Below are 22,932 nucleotides of genomic sequence, written 5' to 3'. Positions count from 1 at the left end.
AAGGGCACGAAGCAACCGCGCGAAACCCTCACCATATAGGATTTTAGAAAGAACGCAGAGTACTAGCGTGCGAACTTCCCACAGTGTGGATTTCAGAAAGTGTGCAAAGACTTCACGTGCACCTTCACCTTAGCATGGATTTTAAAATACTGTTCTAAAGAGTCAAGAGAGTCAAGAGGCATTTATTTGTCATTTGCATAGTTAACACTGTGGAAAACTGGGCATTGAAATGCTTGTGACGAGGCTCAAACATACAGTGACAATAACAAGACATAAGACATAAGACAAGACGTACATGGAGAGCACTGAGGTTCTTGAGTGACTACAGTACCCATGGACAGAGCATTATATGCCCATAAGTGGAAGTAACAGGTACAATAAAGGTTATCAGTGTTTAGAGTTATAGTGTACATAAGAAGTCCTGAGGTAATATTATGATTACTAGGGTAGAACGGTGTCTAAAATTTCTTTGTAGAGTGACGTAGAGCTACATGGAGGAAAATTAAAGTGGCAGTGCAGATGCAATAAATAAACTTAAGAGCAGCACACATTCAGATGTATTCCTGAGTAGAGCGATGTCCAAAAGTCATTGCAGAGTGTCACAGAGTAACATGAATATAAAAAAAGTGGCAGTGCAAGTACAATGAAAGTAAATATAAGAGCAGCATGTATTCCGTTTGGAGGTTTTGTCCGATGGAGAACAGCTTATTGTTAAGTAGTCTGATGGCTTAAAGATAGAAGCTGTTCTTAAGTCTGGTTGTCCGTGATCGGATGGATCGGAAACGTCTGCCAGATGGCAGTGTGTCAAACAGGTGATGAGCAGGGTGAGTGCGATCCTTAATGATGCTGCGAGCCTCTCTCAAGCAGTGAGTCTGATAGATTTCCTGTAAGGCTGGGAGTTCATGTCCAATGATGAGCTCTGCTGTTCTCACCACTCGCTGAAGAGCTTTGCGGTCCAAGGAAGAGCAGTTGCCGTACCATACAGTGATGCAGCTGGTCAGAATGCTCTCTATAGTGCAGCGGTAGAAGTTTGACATGATGTTAGAGGAAATGCCAAACCTCTTCAGTCTCCGCAGGAAGTAGAGACGCTGACGGGCTGTTCTCACTATGGTCACTGAGTGTAGGCTCAAGGAAAGATCCTCAAAGATGTGAATGCCAAAGAACTTGTAGCTCTTAACTGTCTCTACTATCTCTCCATTGATATGAAGGGGGAAATGACCCTCTCTCTGTGACTTCCTGTAGTCCACAATCATCTCCTTAGTCTTGCTGATGTTTATAGAGAGATTGTTATCAGCACACCATGTAGTGAGTGCATTAACCTCATCTCTGTAGGATGTCTCATCGCCATTAGTGATGAGTCCTAGGATAGTAGTATCGTCAGCAAATTTGATGATGGTGTTGGAGCTATGCTTAGCAGAGCAGTCATAAGTGAACAGGGAGTACAAGAGAGGACTGAGTGCACATCCCTGTGGAGCACCAGTGCTGAGTATAAGTGAGGAGGATGTGTGATTGGCAATTCTGACCACCTGGGGTCTTCCGGTGAGGAAGTCCAGGTCCCAGTTACATAAGTGACTGTTGAGACCCAGATTTTTCAGTTTGGCTATAAGTTTGGTAGGGATGATGGTGTTAAATGCAGAGCTATAATCAACATCCGCACATGTCTTTCTCCCTCCAAGTGTTCTAGTGCAGAGTGTATGGCCATTGCAATGGCGTCATCTGTGGATCTGTTAGAACGGTAAGCAAATTGTAATGGGTCCAAGGTGTCAGGCAGAGAGGAGCAGATGTGGGATTTGACTAGCCGTTCGAAGCACTTCATGATGACTGATGTCAGTGCTACAGAGCAGTAGTCGTTCAGACAGGAGACGGTTGTTTTCTTGGGAACAGGGATGATGGTGGTTTGCTTGAAGCATGTGGGGATGGAGAGGTTGAAGATGTTGGTGAACCAACCAAGGAGAGGTTGAAGATGTTAGTGAAGACATCTGCTAACTGGACAGCACAGGCCCTCACGACACGTCCATGTATGCCATCTGGACCTGGAGCTTTGCGGCCGTTGACTCTCTTGAAGGCCTTACTCACTTCGTGTGTGGTTAGAACCAAAGGGCAGGTGTCAGTGTCAGCAGGTATTTTCACAGCAGGAAATGTATTGTCTGCCTCAAAACGAGCATAGAATGTATTGAGTTCATCTGGTAAAGAGGCAGACAAAGACACACCACTGCTTTTCCTTCCTTTGTAGTCTGTGATGTAGCGTAGACTACTCCACATGTGTTGGGGGTCATAGGAGGGGCTCTCATGGCGCTCTGATAGAGCAGCTCATAGGTGGATGCCAGAGGGGACAGTGCGATGTCTCTCGAGTCGCAAACAGAACCACTCGAGTCTGGCCAACCTATCCAACTCTGCTTCATCACCTCGGTGCGAAGCCGCCATTCCCCAAGCCTCAGCCCCTGCCTCAACAGGATGTCTGCTCTCACGGTGCATCTCAAAACAGTATGTTTGAGAGTCATCAACTCGATCTATGGAAATAATACTGGAGCACTCTGGTGAAAAAACAGAATTCAGTCTAATTCAGTCTCATTCAGTCTACTCCAAGCTCAGAGTAGCGCACTCATAGGCGACCCTTCTTGGAAAAAGGGGAGCGCTGCTAAACTACCACGAGAATCACCCAAATAGCCCCTCATGTTGAGGAAAGCGATGCTTGAGGTATATGCCCCTCAAGGACATCGCACGCGTGCTCTTCGCCCAAACAAGAAACGTAAAGACTGTGTGTGTCATCAGGTGTCAAATAACTCAGACACGGATGTACACACTGTTTAAACGCCTCGCTAGTGGATGCCATGATAAACAAAGAAAGATCACTCTTACCGTGGTTGTTTCTCAGATGCACGCTTCAAACAAAACAGTCAATGAAGAAGATAAATGACGTGTCTTCAATCAATTAACTACTACTGGAGCAGTGAAGCTGAAAGTTTTACTGTAATTCTACAATCTGAATCATTTGTGTTTCAAAAAAATATATCAAATAAAACAAAATAATTTATATTCAAAAGTTAAAATCTCTGTGATGTTTCCTGATCCATTTTAAACATGCAGCTCATAGTGAAACTCATTTGTTGTGCTGCATATTTCTTCTAAAATATTTGCACTAAAATGGTAATTTTAAACTGTGCAGATAATATGAATTTTACAGAGCGCAACCGATTAGAAATATAGAAAAACACACGATGTGTCTCTGAATTGCGTAAATTGTAAAGTGGCATGTAAATCTGACTTCTTACATAAATACTTACCAAGCAGATAGCAGACCTCTTTTTATTCTTTTACAGAATCCAATTTTGTCTGTAAAAATAACTTTAGGCTGTAAAACTGATGCATTTCCTCTGTTACAGGTTCAACAGAGAGAGAAGATGATCTGATGATTGTGCTGCTGGGAAAAACTGGAGTCGGGAAGAGTGCAACTGGAAACACCATCTTAGGAAGAGAAGCATTTACAGCAGAAGCATCTCAAGAGTCTGTTACTAAAGAGTGTCAGAGAGAAACATCTGAAATAAAGGGCAGACACATTACTGTGATCGACACTCCAGGACTGTTTGATACTGAACTCAGTAATGAAGAAATACAAAGAGAAATCAGTAACAGCATCTCCATGATCCTGCCTGGACCACATGTGTTCATCATCGTGCTCAGTTTAGGACAACGGTTCACTAAAGAAGAAGCAACAGCTGTGGAGATCATCCAGGAGACGTTTGGAGAGAAATCTATAATGTTCACCATGGTGCTCTTCACCAGAGGAGATGATCTGAAGAACAAAACCATTGATCAGTGTCTGGGAAAACCTGGATCTGCTCTGAATCAGCTGATTGAAGCGTGTGGAAACAGATTCCATGTGTTCAATAATAAAGAGACTGAAGACCGAACACAAGTGACTGATCTACTGCAGAAGATAGACAACATGGTGAAAGAGAACGGAGGGAGTTACTACTCATGTAAGATGTTCAGAGAGATGGAGAGACAAATACAAGAACAACAGAAGAAGATACTGATGGAGAGAGTCAGAGAACGAGAAGAAGAGATTAAGAAACTAGAAGAAGAGAAAGAGAGGATGAAGATGGATGAACATCATGACAAAGAGAGAAGAGAAGAAGAGTTTAGAGAGAGAGAAGAACAATATAAGAGAGACATTAAAGAAATAAAGGAGAAAGAGAGAGAGATGAGAGAGGAGATGAAAAGAGAACGAGAGGAATGGGAGAAACAGAAACAACAGGGAAAAAAAAGAAGAAAAGAAGAATATAAAACAATAATGAAAGAGAGAGAAGAGCTTCAATCTAAAATGGAAGCAGAAGAAAACAAGATGAAGATCCTGATGGAGAAGCTGGACAGAGAAAGAGAAGAACTGATGAAGAAACATGAAGAAGAGAAAGAGAGAATGAAGATGGAGGAAGAACGACAGAATCATGACACAGAGAGAAAGAGAAGAGAAGAAGAGTTTAATGAGAGGGAAGAGAGATATAAAAGAGAAATGAAGGAACAGGAGGAACAGATGAGAGACGAGATGAAAAGTGTAAAAGAGGAGTGTAAGAATGAAAGAAAGGAAATAAGGAAAAAAATAGAGACTGTAAAGAAAGAAAAAGAAAATCTTCAGATCAGATATGACACAGAAACAGACAGAATGATGAACAGAATAGAGATTGACAGACAACATCATGAGAAAGAGAGAAAGAGAAGAGAGGAAGACATTAGAGAAAGTGAAGAACGATATAAAACACAAATAAAGGAGAAAGAGAGAGAGATGAAAGAGGAGATGAAGAGAGAACGAGAGGAATGGGAGAAACAGAAAGAAGAAGAGAGACGAAGAGCAAAAGAAGTTGAGAAAAGAATAGAGAGAGAGAGACAGATTTGTGATGAAGAGATTCAGAGACTGAAGAGTGAAATGGAGAGAATAATCAGAGAGAAAGATAGAATAGAAAGAGAGAGACGAGAACAAGTAGAGGATTCAGAGAAGAGAATGAAAGAAGAAAGAAAGATGAGAGAAGATGAACAGAAGACTCTTGAAGAACAGCATGAAGAAGAACTGAAGAGAAAACGAGTGGATGTGAGAGAGGAATATGAAAGAGAGGAAGAGGAGAAGAAGAAGATCTGCCCTGAAACTGATCCTTCACTGCAGGTGAGAAATGTCAAGAGAACATATTAATGAACTAAACAATAACTTATGATTGAGCTCAAAAGAAGACTTTTTGATTATACACAGATTTGTCAAAGTTTTCTCACTATTATATTTATGATTATATTTATATATAATTATTGTATTAATAAATTCAGATAATTATTATATTATATTCATAATTAAATTATTTTATTATGTAAGAAAGTTCAGATTTCATGACAAGTCTGTTTAAATCTAATAATGATTATAAATAAGGGGTAATGGACATCCAGTCAGTTGTTATCTCAGAACAAACCCTGACAAGGTGATCAGGATCCTGAAGTGAAGTGGAGTTTATTCTCAACCAGCTGGATGTACTGTACATTATCCCGCTTGTTACACAGCTACTTGCCACATAAGTAAATAATTAAGCATGAAATAAAGACCATTTCAAAGACGTAAACAATAACAAAGGTGTTGGAATACCACTGTGCATGTGTGGTCCTGAAGCATTTCCGGTACCGCCATTTTTTTAATCTCAGACCTGTCAAACCAATCATGTATTTTTTAAGTCTAGTGAAAACGCAACTGTTGCGGAATTTAAAAACATAAACGGTGATTGGCATTACCTTTTAAATATGACTGAGGCGCCAACTTACAAAGAACATTAAAAGTACTCTTTCTCAAAGCGGCTCTGATTGATGCTGCCTGCGTGTACACGAGAGATGGCTGTAAATGCATATCTCACTGTCTTAGGTGTCTTACATTACAGATGATGGCTTTCCTAAAGACAAAAGTAGGATAACAATTATTTAATTTAATGCACATTAGTTAATTAGAGATTAGACAAGCATAATGAGTGATGAAAAATGTTTATTGTTAGCTTTTGTAAACTACTGCGGTTAACCGTTTCACTATTCAACATTCAAGTTTACAGTATACATTTCTATAACATGTATTTCACTGCATTTATCTGCTGATAAGACCTCTAGGCGCATATGTAAACATTAAAGAAAGAACAATTTTGCATCAAAATTTAAGAGTAAATGTAAATAAATTAAAAATCAATTGGAAAACAACAACCTTCCTTACCTGAATCAAAATGTATGTGCGCTTGTTGAGCTGAGCGGCAGACAACACCCTTTCTGCCTGGGTGGTTTTGGCGCTGGGTGTGGCACCCAGCTGCAGATAGTTAATTAGTCACCAGGTGGGAAGGATCTAGTGATTTTAAGGGAATCAGAGTCACCCACAGGATAGAAAGCAGGTTGGCAAGATGTGTAAAAAACCGCTGTGAAGACTGGAACAGAGAATCCTGAACAGCAACCAGCCAGGCCTGATAAAACAGGAAATCCTCTCACCCAATCCTGCTGAAAAGAAGATGGCTGACTCAAAGACACTGGAGCAGCTAAAGAGCAATAGGACATCCGCAAAGCGACAATTCTCACGGCTGGCTAACAACGTAGTCCAAATGCATGCCATCACACCTGAAGAGGAGCTCAGGGACAGTTTCAAAAAGCTCATAATTGAGGCCAACAAGGTCATGGAAGCCAATGATGATGTAGGGGCCCAGTACCTTGTAGAAGCCGAGCTGGATACAGATTCCGAAGGAGTTCCCAGGTTGAATGAGCAGCAAAAGGCCAACCTTGGGAAAACTGCAAGTGAGTGCGAGATGAGATTGAATGAGCTCAAAGAGCTTATCCAAAAGACACTCTGGGCCAACTTTGGAGAAGAGGAACTGACAATGGCAGTGAAGGCTGTGGAGGAGGAAGTAGAGAGTGTGGTGTCCTTTGGACCTGGTGAAAATAAATAGGTTTTTGACTTCATGTTTGATTACATGGAAAAACTGGTTAAGAGAGCCAAAGAGCTGCACGTACAGTGGAAGTGTTGGGCTCCTCCTGCTGAACGAAAAGGTTTCCAGCTGCAGGTCTTGAGCAGATCATCCCCAAGTTAATGTCAAGAAAAGCTGAGTTCATTCAAGTAAAAGCTAAAGAAGACGCTGAAAGAGTTGTGAGTGCAGCTTCTATCAGCTATCCAACAGCAGCCGTTAGACTGAAGCCTACTTCCCTCCCCAAGTTTACTGGCATCAGGCGAGACTTTCATCGCTGGAAAAGGGACTGGGAGGCCCTCCAGAGGCAAGGAGAACCCACTGGGTCAAAATAAGTCAAAAAGTTTCAGCTTCTTGACAGCTTGGATGAGAAAGTAATGAGAGATCTTCGATTGATGACCTATAACACAGCAGATGACATTTTTCATGTCCTAGAGAATCGGTTTGGAAGCCAAACTGCGATTGCTATTGAAATAGTAGAGGAGCTCCAGAGACTTCCAGCTGCAAAATGTCACCAGCCCAAGAAAATTGTTGAGCTCATCCAAGCCGTGGAGAAGGCCCTTGAAGACCTGAGTGACCTGGGTGACACTAGTGCTTTAAGGAATCCTCTGGTGACAAAGTCAATTGAAAGTAAGCTTCCAAATGCACTGAAGAAAGAGTGGCTTCGACTATCTTCTGGCCTCTCTCAAGAGTCAAGAGAGCATCTACGAACAGCTGGATCAATTGAGGGATGAAGAGCCACTGAGGAAAGAAAACCGATCTGAGCAAAGGCAGGCTAGGACCAGAGCATCAATCCAGTCAAGTAGCAACCTCTCAGGATGTGTAGTCTGTGGGGACATAAAGCATAAGAAGAAACTGTACTTCTGCAAAAGGTTCCGTGTGCTCAAACTCACAGAGAAGAAGGATGCGGTGCGGAAGCTGGGAGCCTGCTGGAAATATCTGGAGGTCCATGACGAGGGTAATCACTGCAAAACTTTGTTTCTGTGCAGAAGTCCTGATTGTACAGAGCAGAGAGTTGCAGTCCATCACTATTACCTGTGTCCCAGTGTTGAGGTATCCAGAGACCGTACGGCTCAGAGGAGGAGAAAAACCACAGTGGGAGGTGAGAGCTGAATTACACCGAGGCCCAGGAGGAATTCTTCAGAAAACTCTCACCTGAATTAGCCAAACAATGTCGGGATGCGTTCTGTAACACGGCAGCGAGCACCTCCCATATTGCAAAGAGTCATTCAAGTCTTCTGGTAGAGAGCGGCCTAGCAGAGTGGCTTGTCATCATGATGCTGTTGGAGGTAACCGCAAATGCTGGGCAGAAAATTGGGACTCTTATCAACCTAGCTTCCGATACTAATTATATCACCCATGAGGCAGCAGGTCAGCTCAATCTCAGAAGTGAAGACATCACGCTTGTAGTCCATGGTGTAGGGGGCATGAAAGCCTTTGTCAAGACAAAGCAGTACCTCCTGAAAATTCGGGTCAACACCTTAAGAGGCACTCTCAGATCTCACCAGCTGGTTTGCTATGGCCTAGACAGCATTTCAGACATTCAAAGACATGTGTCAGCCAAAAAACTACAAGAGTTCTTCCCAGACATTTCACTCAGTGACCTGGCAAGGCCAAGGGAGATCCACCTCCTTGTGAGTCACAAGGAAGGACAGCTGGCTCCGCAGAAAATCCGCACTGTGGGGGACCTTGTGTTGTGGGACGGACCAATGGGAAAGATAGTTGCTGGCACCCATCCTGAGTTGTTCGAGGCGGTAACTGTTTCAGCCCATATATCGAGAACGCATTTCACAAGGTCTATGAGAACTGCTGCAGTAAAGTATGAAGAACACACCTGCGTGGTCCCCATTAATCGTCAACAAAGCCAGCAACTTCAGGGATTCAGTTGTGGGACTACTACATCTAGCTTCCTCGAGTGGTGGAAATGGGATAGCATCGGTGCTGGCTGCATCCCGAAATGTGGGGGTTGTCGCTGTGGAAACTGTCAGCCAGGCGGCAAAGAGATGACCCTCGCTGAAGAAAGGGAGCTGGAGGTGGTAAAGAATGGGCTAACATATGTAGTTGCTGATGAGCACAGTGAGACTCCTCACTGGCACGCCAAGTACCCCTGGGTAGAAGATCCAGCCACATTACCAAGCAACAGGAGTGCAGTTGAGGCAACTTTCCTCAGGACGGAGAGGCAGCTGACCAGGGAGCCGGAGTGGAAGGCTGCCTATGCTGCTCAAGTTCACGAGATGGTCGAGCGTGGGGCGGCAATGAAGTTGCCTAAAGACGTCCTTCAGACATGGACTGGCCCAGTGTGGTACATTAGCAACCTCATCGCACCCAACCCACACTCCGTCACAACTCCGGTGAGACTGGTCTGGAACAGTAGTCAGAAGTGTAGAGGTGTGAGCCTAAATGACCTCCTGTTAAAGGGCCCCGACGTCTTGAATTCTATACGTGCTGTGCTTCTCAGGTTCCGGAGGGGAGAGTTTGCAGCTTTGGGAGACATAAGGAAAATGTACAATTCAGTGTGGCTTGAAGATCGGGAGGTGCATTTGCATAGGTTTCTGTGGCGTTACTCTGAAGAGGAAAAGCTCTGCATATATGCAGTCACAAGAGTAAACATTGGTGACAAGCCAGCAGGTTGTATTGCTCAACTCGCCATGAGAAAGACAGCGAATCTCCCCCAGTTTAGCCATCTTGAGGAAGAGCGTCGGGTGCTAGAGGAGGACAGCTCAAAGACGATATCTTGACCTCTCATAACAACTTGGACCAGCTCAAAGTTATCACAGAAATGTGGAACAGATCCTGGGAGCAGGATGGTTCAAGTTGAAGCCGTGGGTCTTTTCTGGTGAAAGTAGGAGGGATTATTTCGGGAAACAGGAGCAGAAGGCTACTCAAAGACTGTAGTCCTGCCAAATCAGCTCAAGGAGGAGGACAACAAAGCTCTTGGCCTCGGCTACACCCTTGAGGATGACAAGCTTCATGTTATGGTTGGTATTAACTTTACGAAGAGGAAGAGAAAGATGAGAGTTGGCTAAGACCTTCAAAAGGAAGAGGTGAGAGCTCAGACGCCAGACCCACTGACACGACGAGAGTTGCTTAGCCAAGTTTCTGGGCTGTATGACCCGGTTGGTCTGACGACACCTGTAAAGCAGAAAGGAGCCATTTTGGTTCGGAGAGCATTTCAAGAAGCCAAACACAAATGCAGCACTGTCAGGGACACTTGGGACCTTGCGCTATCAGAAAATCTCAGAGAAGATGCCATCAGCCTTTTTGAAGAATACGCTGAGCTGACCAAAGTCAAGTTCCCTAGAGCCTTGACACCAGTGAGTGTGACAGCTGAGCCTGATGCAATTACCTTTTCTGATGGGAGCGATCATGCCTATGGTGCCGTCCTGTATCTGTGGTGGGACTGTGATCAAGGTCCAACAGTGAGGCTGGTGGAGTCTAAAGCTAACTGGCTCCCTTAGACCACAATAGGGAGGCAGTCAAGGCAGAGCTATGTGGAGCAGTATTCACCGCCCGGTTAAAGAGGTACTTTGAGCAACATGGCCGAATTCAAGTTAAGCAATGGTACCACAATGTTGATAGTCAAACTGTACTTTGTTCAATTCAACGTGAGAGCTATGGCTTTCAGACCTTTTTTGGCAACAGGATTGGAGAAATCCAAACCAGCACACGACTTCAGGATTGGTGGTGGACTCCTGGATCTCTGAACATCGCTGACATCATTACTCGTGGGGCTGGCCCAAAAGAGTTGGCTGAAAACTCACCATGGCAGCGAGGACCAAAGTTCCTGAGTCTACCGGTTGAGGAGTAGCCGATTAAGTCTGCAAAGGATGTATCTGTAACTGCCAGAGAGAGTGTTGGAAGGATGCAGAAGAAATCATTTGCTGCGGCTCTCACAAGAGCTAAGGTGAAGGAGCCACCAAACCTGGAGCATCGAAGGCCACCTGCTGGGGCTGCTGTCCGAAACCTGGTGGATGAAGGACGGTTCAGCAACCTGACTCATCTGGTTAAGACAATTGCCTGGGTCTGGAGGGCAGCAAAATGCTTTGCAGCTAAAAGTAAGATCCTGGGAGCTCCAAAGTGGGAGGCAGTCTCATCAGCCAGGGTCATCACCACGATAGAGCGCCAAGATGCTTTAAGGGATCTTTTTCTTGCCACACAAGAGGGGGTGATCTTTCCAGCAACCACAATAGACCGGCTGGTAGTCTTCAAAGATTAGGAAACTGGGTTACTGGTTTGTGGTGGGCGAGTCCAAGCCTTTAATGAAGACCGAGTTGGTGTCCCTCTCTTACCTTTCGGCGCCTGGGTCTCAACATTGCTTGTTCAGGAAGCTCACAGCAAGGGTCACGAGGGTGTGGCTGCCACTCTATTGAAGGTGAGAAAGAGAGCATGGGTCATCAAGGGACGAATAATTGCTCGAAAAGTCATTGAAAATTGTGTGGTCTGCAAGAAAGCCAGAGTGAGAAGATGTCAATAAGTGATGGGTGATCTGACTCAAGAGAGAACCATGCCAGCATCTCCATTTGAGTTCACAGCCGTTGACCTGTTTGGACCCTATCAGGTCAAAGATGATGTTAGGAAAAGAGTAAAAATGAAAGTCTGGGGAGTTGTATTTTGCTGTATGGTCAGCAGAGCAATCCATATGGAGCTCGCCAACACAATGTCAACTGAAAGCTTCCTGATGGCTTATCAGAGGTTCACAGCAATTAGAGGCCACCCTAAGACGACATGGTCCGATCCGGGGACTAATTTTGTTGGTGCCAAGTCTGTTCTGAAGGAGTTGTATCAGTTCCTGGACAGCCTGGATAGGTCTGCTGTGGAGGATACTTCAGCTCAAAATGGAACTGACTGGCATTGGAATATCCTGTCAGCTGATTCACCTCATCGGAATGGCTCTGCGGAAGCGGCTGTTCGGATTGTGAAGAAGGCATTCCAGAGTCTGGGAAGAGAGTCAGGGGTCTGTTTCAGCGATCTTCAGATGACGCTTCAGCTTGCCGCTAATCTGGCAAATGAACGGCCCATTGATGCCAGGGTGCAGAGCCTTGAAGATACAGTGCAGTACGTCACGCCCAATACACTCCTTCTGGGAAGAGCATCAACAAGTGGTGACTGGAAAACATTTGACTTTAAAAGCTATCCCTATAAGAGACTTCAGGAAATGCAGCATCAGGTCAACAAATTCTGGAGATTCTGGAGCCAACTTGCTGGTCCTAATCTCTTTGTGAGGAGCAAGTGGCACACTGCACAGAGAAATGTCACAATTGGAGATATTGTCTGGCTCTGTGATCAGAATGCATTGAGGGGCCACTTTAAGCTTGGAAGAGTCATCAGCGTCAATCTTGACTCCAGGAACATTGTACGGGATGTGAATATTAGAGTTGTGGCAAGTTCCTGTATTCCGGAGGTGAGGCCTGTAACATCAGCATCCAAATATCCTGCATTCAAGCATCATGTCTCCAGCATTCAGAGGGACCTTCAGTCCACAATTTTTCACCAGAATGTCCGACGGTTGGTGGTCCTCCTGCCAGTGGAGGAGCAGGCAGGGAGCCCAGGAGGAAATCTCTGACTACTAGTTTACTGTGTGCGATCTTCCCAGCGGTTTCCATGGGAAGATCGAGTGGGAGGTGTTGAGCTGAGCGGCAGACTACACCCTTTCTGCCTGGGTGGTTTTGCCGCTGGGTGTGGCACCCAGCTGCAGATAGTTAATTAGTCACCGGGTGGGAAGGATCTAGAGATTTTAAGGGAATCAGAGTTACTCACAGGATAGAAAGCAGGTTGGCAAGATGTGTGGAGAAACTGGGCCTGAAAAGTGATACTGCAGGACTAAAGCTTGTTTGGACAAGGAAGGAGTCGGTGAGCATTCGTTTGTGCAGTGTGGTGAATTTGAACATTTAAGTAAATCATGTTATTTATACTTAAGGAAAAATCTATGTGTAAATGTTATGAAATCCTGTTTGGATTGTAAGCTAAAGTGTTATACATTTAACATCATGAAGGTATAGTTAAAAGCATTGATGTTTGTGTCAACTTGATTTTTGATGAATATTTTTAATTGCTGAATAAATAATTTTCACAAAATATAGATGACAATTTTTTCTCTGTCATTCATTCTTGTCTTTCTTTGTAGGAACTTGAGAGCAAAATAATCAAATTTCTGAAGAAAGAACTGGAAAAGTTTAAGAAAATATTACAAAAAGAGAACTTGCAATACTTTGTGAAGGACTTTATTGAGAACAGATGCAGTATGAAAGAAGCAGCTCTTGATCTCACGCTCTACTTCCTGAGAGAGATGAAGCAAGATGAAGCTGCTGATACTCTAGAAGGTAAGAGACTCGTGATCATATGTAAACACTGTCATTTATAAATGTAGGAGAGAAAATAAGATTAAACAATATCTGTATTTTTGTTTCTGTTTAGATGAGCTGTTTTTCATTCATCAGCTAAAGTGTAGCCTAAAGAAGAAGTATCAATGTGTGTCTGAAGGAATTGCAAAGCAAGGTGACTCTACACTTCTGAAGAACATCTACACAGATCTCTATATCACTCAGGGTTGTAGTGAACAGGTCAATACTGAACATGAGGTGAGACAGACTGAAGTTGCTTCCAGACGTCATGAATCACAGGAGATACAGGTTGAGTGCAAACATTTGTTTGAAGCACCTGAACAAGACAAGCAGATCAGAACTGTACTGACAAAAGGAGTTGCTGGCATCGGAAAATCAGTCTCTGTGCAGAAGTTTGTTCTGGATTGGGCCGAAGGAAAAGAAAATCAAGATATCAGCTTCATATTTCCTCTTCCATTTAGAGAGATGAACTTAAAGGAGAAAGAAAAACTAAGTTTGATGGACCTTATAACTCAGTTTTTCACAGAGACAAAAGGACTGAACCTTACGAGAAGAAATCAATTCAAAGTCTTGTTCATTCTTGATGGTTTGGATGAATGTCGACTTCCTGTAAACTTTAAGGATAATGAGACGTGGTCTGATGTTTCATCACCAGCCTCTCTGGATGTTCTCCTGACGAACCTCATCAAGGGAAATCTGCTTCCTTCTGCTCTCATCTGGATCACCAGCAGACCAGCAGCTGCCAGTAAGATTCCTCCAGACTGTATCGACCGGCTGACAGAGATACGAGGATTCAATGATGCACAAAAGGAAGAGTACTTCAGAAAAAGAGTCACGGATGAGAATCAGGCCAAAGAAATCATTGATCATGTTAAACAATCAAAGAGTCTCTTTATCATGTGCCACATCCCAATCTTCTGCTGGATTTCAGCCACTGTTCTCCAGAACATTTTAGAGGAGAAAAGATATAATGTTGTGAAAAACAATCAGGCTGATGATGCCTCCAAAACACTGCAGAAGTCAAATACTGAAGACACTCCTAAGACTCTGACACCAATTTACACACACTTCCTCAGATTTCAGATCCAGCAGAGCAGACTAAAGTATGATGGAGAATATTCACCGGATGTTTCCTGGGATAAAGATACCATCTTTTCACTGGGAAAACTGGCATTTGATCAGCTGGAAAGAAACAATGTGATCTTCTATGACACAGATCTGGAAGCCTGTGGTATTGACGTCTATAAGGCATCAGTGTACTCAGGCATGTGTACCCAGATCTTTAAGGAGGAAATGGGGATCACTCTTGGTACCATGTACTGCTTCATTCACTTGAGCATTCAAGAGTTTATTGCAGCTCTTTATGCACATCTGTTTCTAGACATCAACAAGAAATGTGTGTTTGATCAAGACTCTACAGGACAGGAAAACAAAAGTGAAACCATGATTGATTTGCTCAAGACTGCAGTGGACAAGACACTAGAGATTGATAATGGACACGTGGATCTTTTTCTTCGTTTCCTCCTTGGTTTGTCACTCCAGTCCAATCAGAGACTCTTACAGGGTCTGTTGACACACGAAGAAGACAATGAGCAGAGCAAAAAGGAAATAGTTCAGTACATCAAGCAGAAATTAGAGTCTAATCTGTCTCCAGAGAGATCCATCAATCTGTTCTACTGTCTGAATGAACTGAACGACCAAACTCTGGTGGAAGACATTCAGACCCACCTTAGCAAAGGAAGTCTCTCATCTGCTGATCTTTCACCTGCCCAGTGGTCTGCTTTGGTCTTTGTGTTGTTGACATCAGAGGAGGAGCTGGAGGAGTTTGAGCTTCAGAAATTCAAGAAATCAGACGAGTGTCTCATTAGATTATCAGCAGTCATCAAAACCTGCAAAAGAGCTCTGTAAGTTATTTAATATATCTTGTCATGTTTTGTTCTCATCTTAAAATTGCATCAATCTACATTGATACTAGGGGTGAAACGGTTCAACTTTTTCACGGTTCGGTTTGTATCACAGTTTTATGGTCACGGTTATGGTACAGTTGGGTATGTGCAATGCTTATGGAAAAATTATACTTTCAAACAAAAGTAACGAAAATAAGAATATTCTAACTACAAACAACAAAGAAACTCATCAAGATAGAGCAGCACTTTTAAATATATAACTCATTGCCATAAATGATATAAGCCTGTTATTAATTTACTACCTGTTATTAAAAAAGTTTTATTCAAGCATGCTAGTTTGTTTTATGTAGGAAATTTAAATCAATACAATTCTAATATATATGCAGTATATTTACTGTTAATCTAAAAATTAGTATAAATAGATTTTTTTGTATTTAACAAATGTATTTCATGTATCAAAACCTTGTGATTTGATTTATTTCTCTTTTAGGCTAAATGATTGTGGCTTAACTGACAAAAGCTGCCCAGCTCTGGCTTCAGTTCTTGGATCAGATACCAATCTGAAAGAGCTGAACATGAACAATAATAATCTGCAGGACTCAGGAGTGAAGCTCCTCTGCACTGGACTGAAGAATATAAACTGTAAATTAGAGATACTGAGGTAAGTTTTGTGACAATCAATAGTGTTTTTTTCATTTAAATTTTGGAAATTTGCAGGGTTTAATTCCAGCATAAACTCTACATTACAGGGCCCTCATTTATCAACAGTACATACACAGTACAGATGTGTGTGTAATGAGTGCGTAAGAACAGTCTCATGCAAAGTGTGGGATCTTCCATCTTGTACTTTAACATAGGAATGTGTGTAAATATAAGCACAACTCTGAGCATGCTTAAGCAGAGAATCTAGTGCTAGAATGGCAATACTACAAAAAGAAAGTGCTGCTGCGTCTTTCCCGTGTCCTTTAATTGCAAATACTAAATGTATAAATTAATAGTTCAAGTTAGATAAGATATTTAGTCTTTTTTATCCCCCCAGGAAACAAGACTAAATATATATTTTGCTTATATAGTAAATTCATCTTGATTGTTTTATCAAAAAACAAGACAAAAATAATAAGAAGCCATTTTTTGCATGCAGCCAGGAAGTCATTTGAAATATGGCTATAGTGTCATGACTGATCTGGCTATGCTGGAAGATTAGGCAAACCATGCGCTGTACCGAGAGCGTTTAAAAAAAAAAAAAAAAAAAAAAAAGGGGGGCTGATCTGTTTAGTGAGAGCACAGAATGGCTTCTCAGTCAGTCCTGCTTTCTTTTTCTATGATTTCGGTGAGGACATAATACATTCACATGATTTATAAAGGGAGGTGTTGTCACCATATATGGTTTATTGTTTTTTCTTCAACACCCTAAAAAGGTTTTCTGGTACGACATACTTTAAGATAAGGAATAAGGCTTAGAGTTTTTAATGTCTTGGAAATCTTCTTACAGCCTTTATAGACTTTCTAAAGTAATACAGTTGTATATTCTCTACAGCTTCTCCATAGCGTTGTGAGATCTCTGTTGACTTCAGCACATGCATGGGTTGACTCTGTGTATGTGTAACAGCTCAAGCTAATTCTGTTTTAATAGAGTTTCTTAAGACATAATTGTGTTTTTATTCCACACCATGCAAATAAGAGATACTCCACTCCAAAATGAATGTCGTTCCAAACCCGTAGAAGCTTTGTTCGTCTTTGGAACACAATTTAAGATATTTTGGATGAAAACCTGGAGGCTTTAGACTGCCAAGTAAAACAGCAATGTTAAATAAGGGTTGAATAATTGTGACATAGCTCTGTTATTCAAATCTTATAACTCAAAAATAATACATTATATAAGGTTATATATTGACATTTTGACTTTTAATATATGGCTTTTAAAACTGAACTGTTATAGATGCAATTTAGATTTTATCCTGGATCTTCAGAAAAGCTTGTATTTCTAAAGTAGTATTTTGATTGCAACTGTAGTTTATAATTGTGGAAAAATAAAACTGCAAAAAATAAAAATAGCATTTGATGTAGTTTGAGTTCACCAGTATATAGCTTTACCCAGCTTTACTGTGAAAAGAGTCCATTCAGGCCAAAATCCCTGTAGTACATCATTTTATTTTCTTCATTCTATAACATGTACTTGTGTGACAATCTGTGATTTTTCTCATAGACTTTCAGACTGCAGTATCACTGAAGAAGGTTATAAGGCTCTGTCCTCAGCTCTGAGATCAAACCCTTCACACCTGATAGAGCTGGATCTCACAGGAAATGATCCTGGAGAATCAGGAGTGAAGCAGCTCAGTGATTTACTACAGGATCCAAACTGTCAACTCAACACACTGAGGTGAGACATGATGAAATAATACACAATCAATAATACATATTTAAAATTTCTCTGTGTGTGTGTGTGTGTGTGTACCATATTTTTTGGACTATAAGTCGCACCTGAGTATAAGTCGCATCAGTCCAAAAATACGTCATGATGAGGAAAAAACATATATAAGTCACACTGGACTATGAGTCGCATTTATTTAGAAACAACAGAAAACATTACCATCTCCAGCCGCGAGAGGGCGATCTATGCTGCTCAATGTAGACTACAGGAGAACTGAGCAGAATAGAGCGCCCTCTCACGGCTGGAGACGGTAATGTTTTCTAATGGTTCATTTCTCTTGGTTCATTTCTCTCGGTTCATGTCAAATTAATTTTGATAAATAAGTCACACATGACTATAAGTCGCAGGACCAGCCAAACTATAAAAAAAAGTGTGACTTATAGTCCGGAAAATATGGTATGTGTATTATAGTGTATTATAGAATAACATATTATTTCACTAATTCAGCAAGGTACACAATTTGTTTAAAATGATCAAACATGAAAGATGAAATGCTGCAGCTGCTGTTGTTTTGATGATAAATGTCAGCACAGTTTAGTTGTGTTAAAAGTTACAGGTTAATCAGACATTTTGAGTCACTGGATGTACTGGTGTTCAGTAGTTTGCTGCCTCAATAGTTAACATTTACTTAATTTCTAGGGAATTAAAAAAAAACATTTAAATTAATTTCACCATTTAACTACGTGACATTATAATGCAGAAACTAACAATTAAATGTTCAGAAAAAAATCCCCATTATTAGTTTTTTTTTTTTTTATTACCATTTTGTGTGTTTTCTAATAACTTTACAACTTTTAAAGTATGCAATAATATAAATCCATTAAATGACAACAGCATTTGATAAAGTTATTTCAGACAGGAACCACTTTGGCATGCTTACTTGAGTTTATTGAACACAATTTATCTTTGGCGGTATGGGGGTTCATGCTCCAAGAATAATTGAACTACAAGAGCTTTAACATTAACCCCCCAGAACCACGAGTTTAGAAATACATGATAATTAAGACTTTTAGTAATGTCTTTAAAGCAAACAGTGATAATCACGTGGATGTGGCAGTGGGACGTCTATCCTGTAGTCTGGTTATGAGGATGAGTGTCTCTCAGCAGTGAGGTGCATGCCAGCTAAGATTTTGAAAGCCTTAGTGATCTGAAACAAAGAAGACGACAACCAGAAGGTGAACAGTAATATGCTCATGCTTATAATGGGGAGGTAGGGTTTATGAGCCGTTGAGCATAATAAGCAAGCAGTGGTGCCACATATATATGTCCCGAGTCTAATAGGAGAGTGGTAGTGATTTGGAGTGATTTGACAGCTGACCGCATCAACTGGTCACAGCCTATGCCTCCGTGGCCTGACTGAACTAATGCTGCACTCGATTAAACCAACTGTAAAATATACAGAATATTATTCAGTATAATGCACAAGGCTTAGTTTTTCAGATTATGCCTTTATTGTTTTATATACAGTACTGAATCCATATTTTTCAAATATTTTATATACTGTACCCACTTAAATTAATTCAACTCTGACACCATTTGAGATAAAGGTATTAAACCAACTGTAATATATTCAGGATCTTATTCTTTATAATACCAAGGCCCAAGGCCTAAGGCAGATTATGGGCCCTATTTTGACGATCTAAACGCAAAGTGTAAAGTGCACAGCACAGGTGCACTCAGGGAGTGTCCAAATCCACTTTTGCTGTTTTAACGACGGAAAAACGTTTTGCGCACCCGGGCGCATGGTCTAAACTGGTTGTCTCTATTCTCTTAATGAGTAATGGGTGTTTTTTGGGCGTAACATGCAATAAACCAATCAGAGTGTCATCTTCCATTCCCTTTAAGAGCCAGTTGTGTTCGTGCCATGACGGATTTGCTATTTACTTGGCGGAATTTGCCAAGCGCAAAGACAGAATGCTTTTCTGAGATGAAACGGACCTGTTCGTGTGCGAGCAAATAGATAGCCTTATTCTGATACATGCGATGACTATCCATTATGGCATGTAGGCATTTAGATACATCTGTAAATATATCACGATCTATATCGTGATCTGTATCGTAACTAGATTCTTGGCAATACACAGCCCTACTGAATGCACTGTACATATATTTCCATCAAGCTCAGATTCACAACACTGTAGATCTACTACAGCAGATCGATCACAGACCACAAACATGTGATGTGTGTCAGGAGAGGATCAGTGATAACACACACACACACACACGTCTGAACCTGCATAATGAGCAGAATTACTGTTGCATCATTACAGACATCAGTTAAATAAAACTATCCAGAGATGGTCTGAACCCAGATCATGTTCTCTGTTAGTGGATCAGTAATCCAGTGTTTGTTGAATTCTGCTACATAATAATAGGAAGAGCCGGCATCAAAAGATCAACTAAATATATCACTATGAATGCTTAGCTGTCACAAGCTAGTTATCTCTTTGCTAACTTTCCTCATCTCCTGCTTAAAAGCCAGAAAGATCCTCAGATGTTTGAGAATCATGATCTAGTGAGCTTTTGTCCCACGAGTTTCTTTTTAAATAATTTACTTTTGACTCTTTTTAAATTTGTATATTTAAATGTTCAACTGTTTAAACTTGAACTAGAGCTTTTCGTTTACAAACAATGTTTCATAATCTTTAAATGTTTTGTGATGCGATGCACATTGAATTGATTCCAGCTTCATCTTCTCTTCTGCAGGTTTTTGGGTCCTGCTGCAGATGAAGGCTGTCAATATGTGACTGGAATTGTGGGTAAAAACCCGTTACTCCTGAGAGAGCTGGATCTGAGTGGACGTAAACTAGGAGACACAGGAGTGAATCAGATCTCTGCTCTACTGCAGGATAAACACTGTACACTCAACACACTGAAGTGAGTATCTTACATCATTTCACATTTTACGAGACTAGTAATGTTACAGTCGTCTATTTTAATTCTCATTTGAGTCCGACCTCACGTTATAAAGCTTGGAAGAGCCAGGACATTTTTAATATAACTCTGATTATATTTGTCTGAAAGAAGAAATTCATATACATCTAGGATGTCTTGAAGGTGAGTAAATCATGGAGTAATTTTCATTTTTGGGTGAACTATCCCTTTAAGTGCACAGAGGTTGGAGAAAATACTGTGAACACATTAGAAATAGCCAGTATTTTATTAATGTGTTTAACATTGTTTGTCTTTAATACAGCTTCCAACCTTCTTAGAATAGATTCATACAATTTTTGAATAGACTTCAATTAAATTCTGTCTCTAACTTCTGCTGTGACTGCTGAATGTGATCATGTTTACTGACTACAAACTGAGGATTGAAGAATAATTTTAAAAAAAAGTATATGTGTGTATGTGTATGCATGTTTCTATATTTCAATGTAATTTCATAAAGGCAGGGTCAGTCTGGTTTCCACTGTTACTGCTGGGGCAAGAGGAGTTTAGGTTAGAGGAGGTTATGAATGAAGGAGGAGTTTCTCTGAGTCTGGAGAGCATCAGTGCATATTTATATCAAACGACCCGATCGACCGCGACCCGGATATCATTAAAAATATTTTTGGATGACTATATATATATATATATATATATATATAAATACATATTCATATATTATTTTTTTGTATAGTTAATCTGTCTATATTCTGTACTGTATATTTTACTTGTAAAGTTAGTTGCTGTGTGATCTAAACATTTGAAAGTTTTAATGAGTGTTTCTTGTTGCTCATAGAGCAGGTCAAATACACAACCCAATATCCAATCATTTCAGTTAATAATACCAAAAATACACACACATTTCTCTTTTATCCAGTGGGACAGAACTGTTTTCATTGTGTTTATTAATGAGACACAACAGAATAGTTGTGTGCTGCTGTATCTGAACATATTCATAGTGTTTATTGATGCTTCATATCATCTCTCTGTCATCAAACACCAGATTAATGAATGTGTAACACAACTGAACTGAACCGGTCCAGACTGGGCTTTATTCTGTGCAGGCATTGCTTCTTCAGTCTGACCTGTTTCAGAGAAATATTACTGTACTTCACATCTACACACACAGACAAACCTACAGTTTTATTTAGATGTGCAAAGTTGAATCTGTGTAGCAAAGCTGATCAAGTCACTGGACAGAGCAGAGCGAATGCATTTACGTTGTAGTGATGTTCAGACCAGAATCAGTTTAAACACAAATACACAGCAGTCAGGACTTTTATTTTAGACAATATGATCAGTTTTAGACAAAAGATGAAATAAGAATTATATGACAGAAATAAAAAGATTTTAAAGATTTTAACACCTTTCACACAAGGTTGTTAGTAATTAAAACTTCATTGTATTTCTATCAAGAATCAGGAGAAATTGTACATAAATCATGAGAAGTGTCAATTATTTGATTAAATTAACAATCAATTTAACACTCTTTCTCTGTTTTTGGTTTTATCAAGACATTGTGACTTTATTAAATAGTTTTCTTCTATCTTCTCTCTTTCGCTCAATGAAGATTAAGATGCTGTTATTTGACAGATGAAGGTTGTTCTGCTGTGACTTCATGAACATAACGTGTCTGATTCATTGTGTTTTCTCTTTCTGTCTTCAGTCTGTGGGGATGCAGTATTACAGAGAAACAGTGTCTCATCCTGACTTCAGCTCTGAAATCAAACCCATCACACCTGAGAGAACTGAACCTGAGCTGGAATAAACTACTAGGAGACTCTGGAGTGAAACACCTCAGTGATCTACTGATGAACACACAATTCAAGCTGGAGAAACTACAGTTAGTATCATTATACTCTACAGCACTTACAGTCAGATTAAAGATTACTGTTTACTTTCAGGAAAGGAAAGGATGTGACGTTTGGCCAAGTCTAGTGCATTTAACACATATACACACACACACACACACACACACACACACACACACAAACACACACCTGCAGCGCTGAGGAACAGTATATAGTGTCCCATACTCTGCATTTAACACACACACACACACCGTGAACAGATACACGCAAACTCTCTTGCACACACACACACTCTTTCTCTCTCTCACACACACACACCTGCAGCGCTGAGGAACAGTATATAGTGTCCCATACTCTGCATTTAACACACACACACACACACACCGTGAACAGATACACGCACACTCTCTCGCACACACACACACTCTCTCTTTCTCTCTCTCTCTCTCACACACACACACACACACACACACACTCTCTCTCTCTCACACACACACACTCTTTCTCTCTCACACACACACACACACACACACACACACTCTTTCTCTCTCT

The 22,932-nt window shown here is 41.0% G+C and overlaps 1 protein-coding gene across 1 annotated transcript in view; it reads left to right on the top strand.

Annotated features, from left to right (window-relative positions):
• LOC127987559 (uncharacterized) overlaps positions 1-22,932 on the top strand; it is a 1,718,354-nt gene that overhangs the window by 4,270 nt on the left and 1,691,152 nt on the right. The window contains exons 5-10 of the mRNA XM_052589927.1: positions 3,384-5,158; positions 13,087-13,282; positions 13,377-15,207; positions 15,701-15,871; positions 17,417-17,590; positions 20,348-20,518. Coding sequence (XP_052445887.1) covers positions 3,384-5,158; positions 13,087-13,282; positions 13,377-15,207; positions 15,701-15,871; positions 17,417-17,590; positions 20,348-20,518 — 4,318 coding nt within the window. The remainder of the gene's footprint in view (positions 1-3,383; positions 5,159-13,086; positions 13,283-13,376; positions 15,208-15,700; positions 15,872-17,416; positions 17,591-20,347; positions 20,519-22,932) is intronic.

The sequence above is a fragment of the Carassius gibelio genome, chromosome B22, assembly GCF_023724105.1.
Source record: "Carassius gibelio isolate Cgi1373 ecotype wild population from Czech Republic chromosome B22, carGib1.2-hapl.c, whole genome shotgun sequence".
Lineage (NCBI taxonomy): Eukaryota > Metazoa > Chordata > Actinopteri > Cypriniformes > Cyprinidae > Carassius > Carassius gibelio.
The sequence above is the reverse complement of the archived record's forward strand: the minus strand, read 5'-3'. Positions and strand labels throughout refer to the sequence as shown.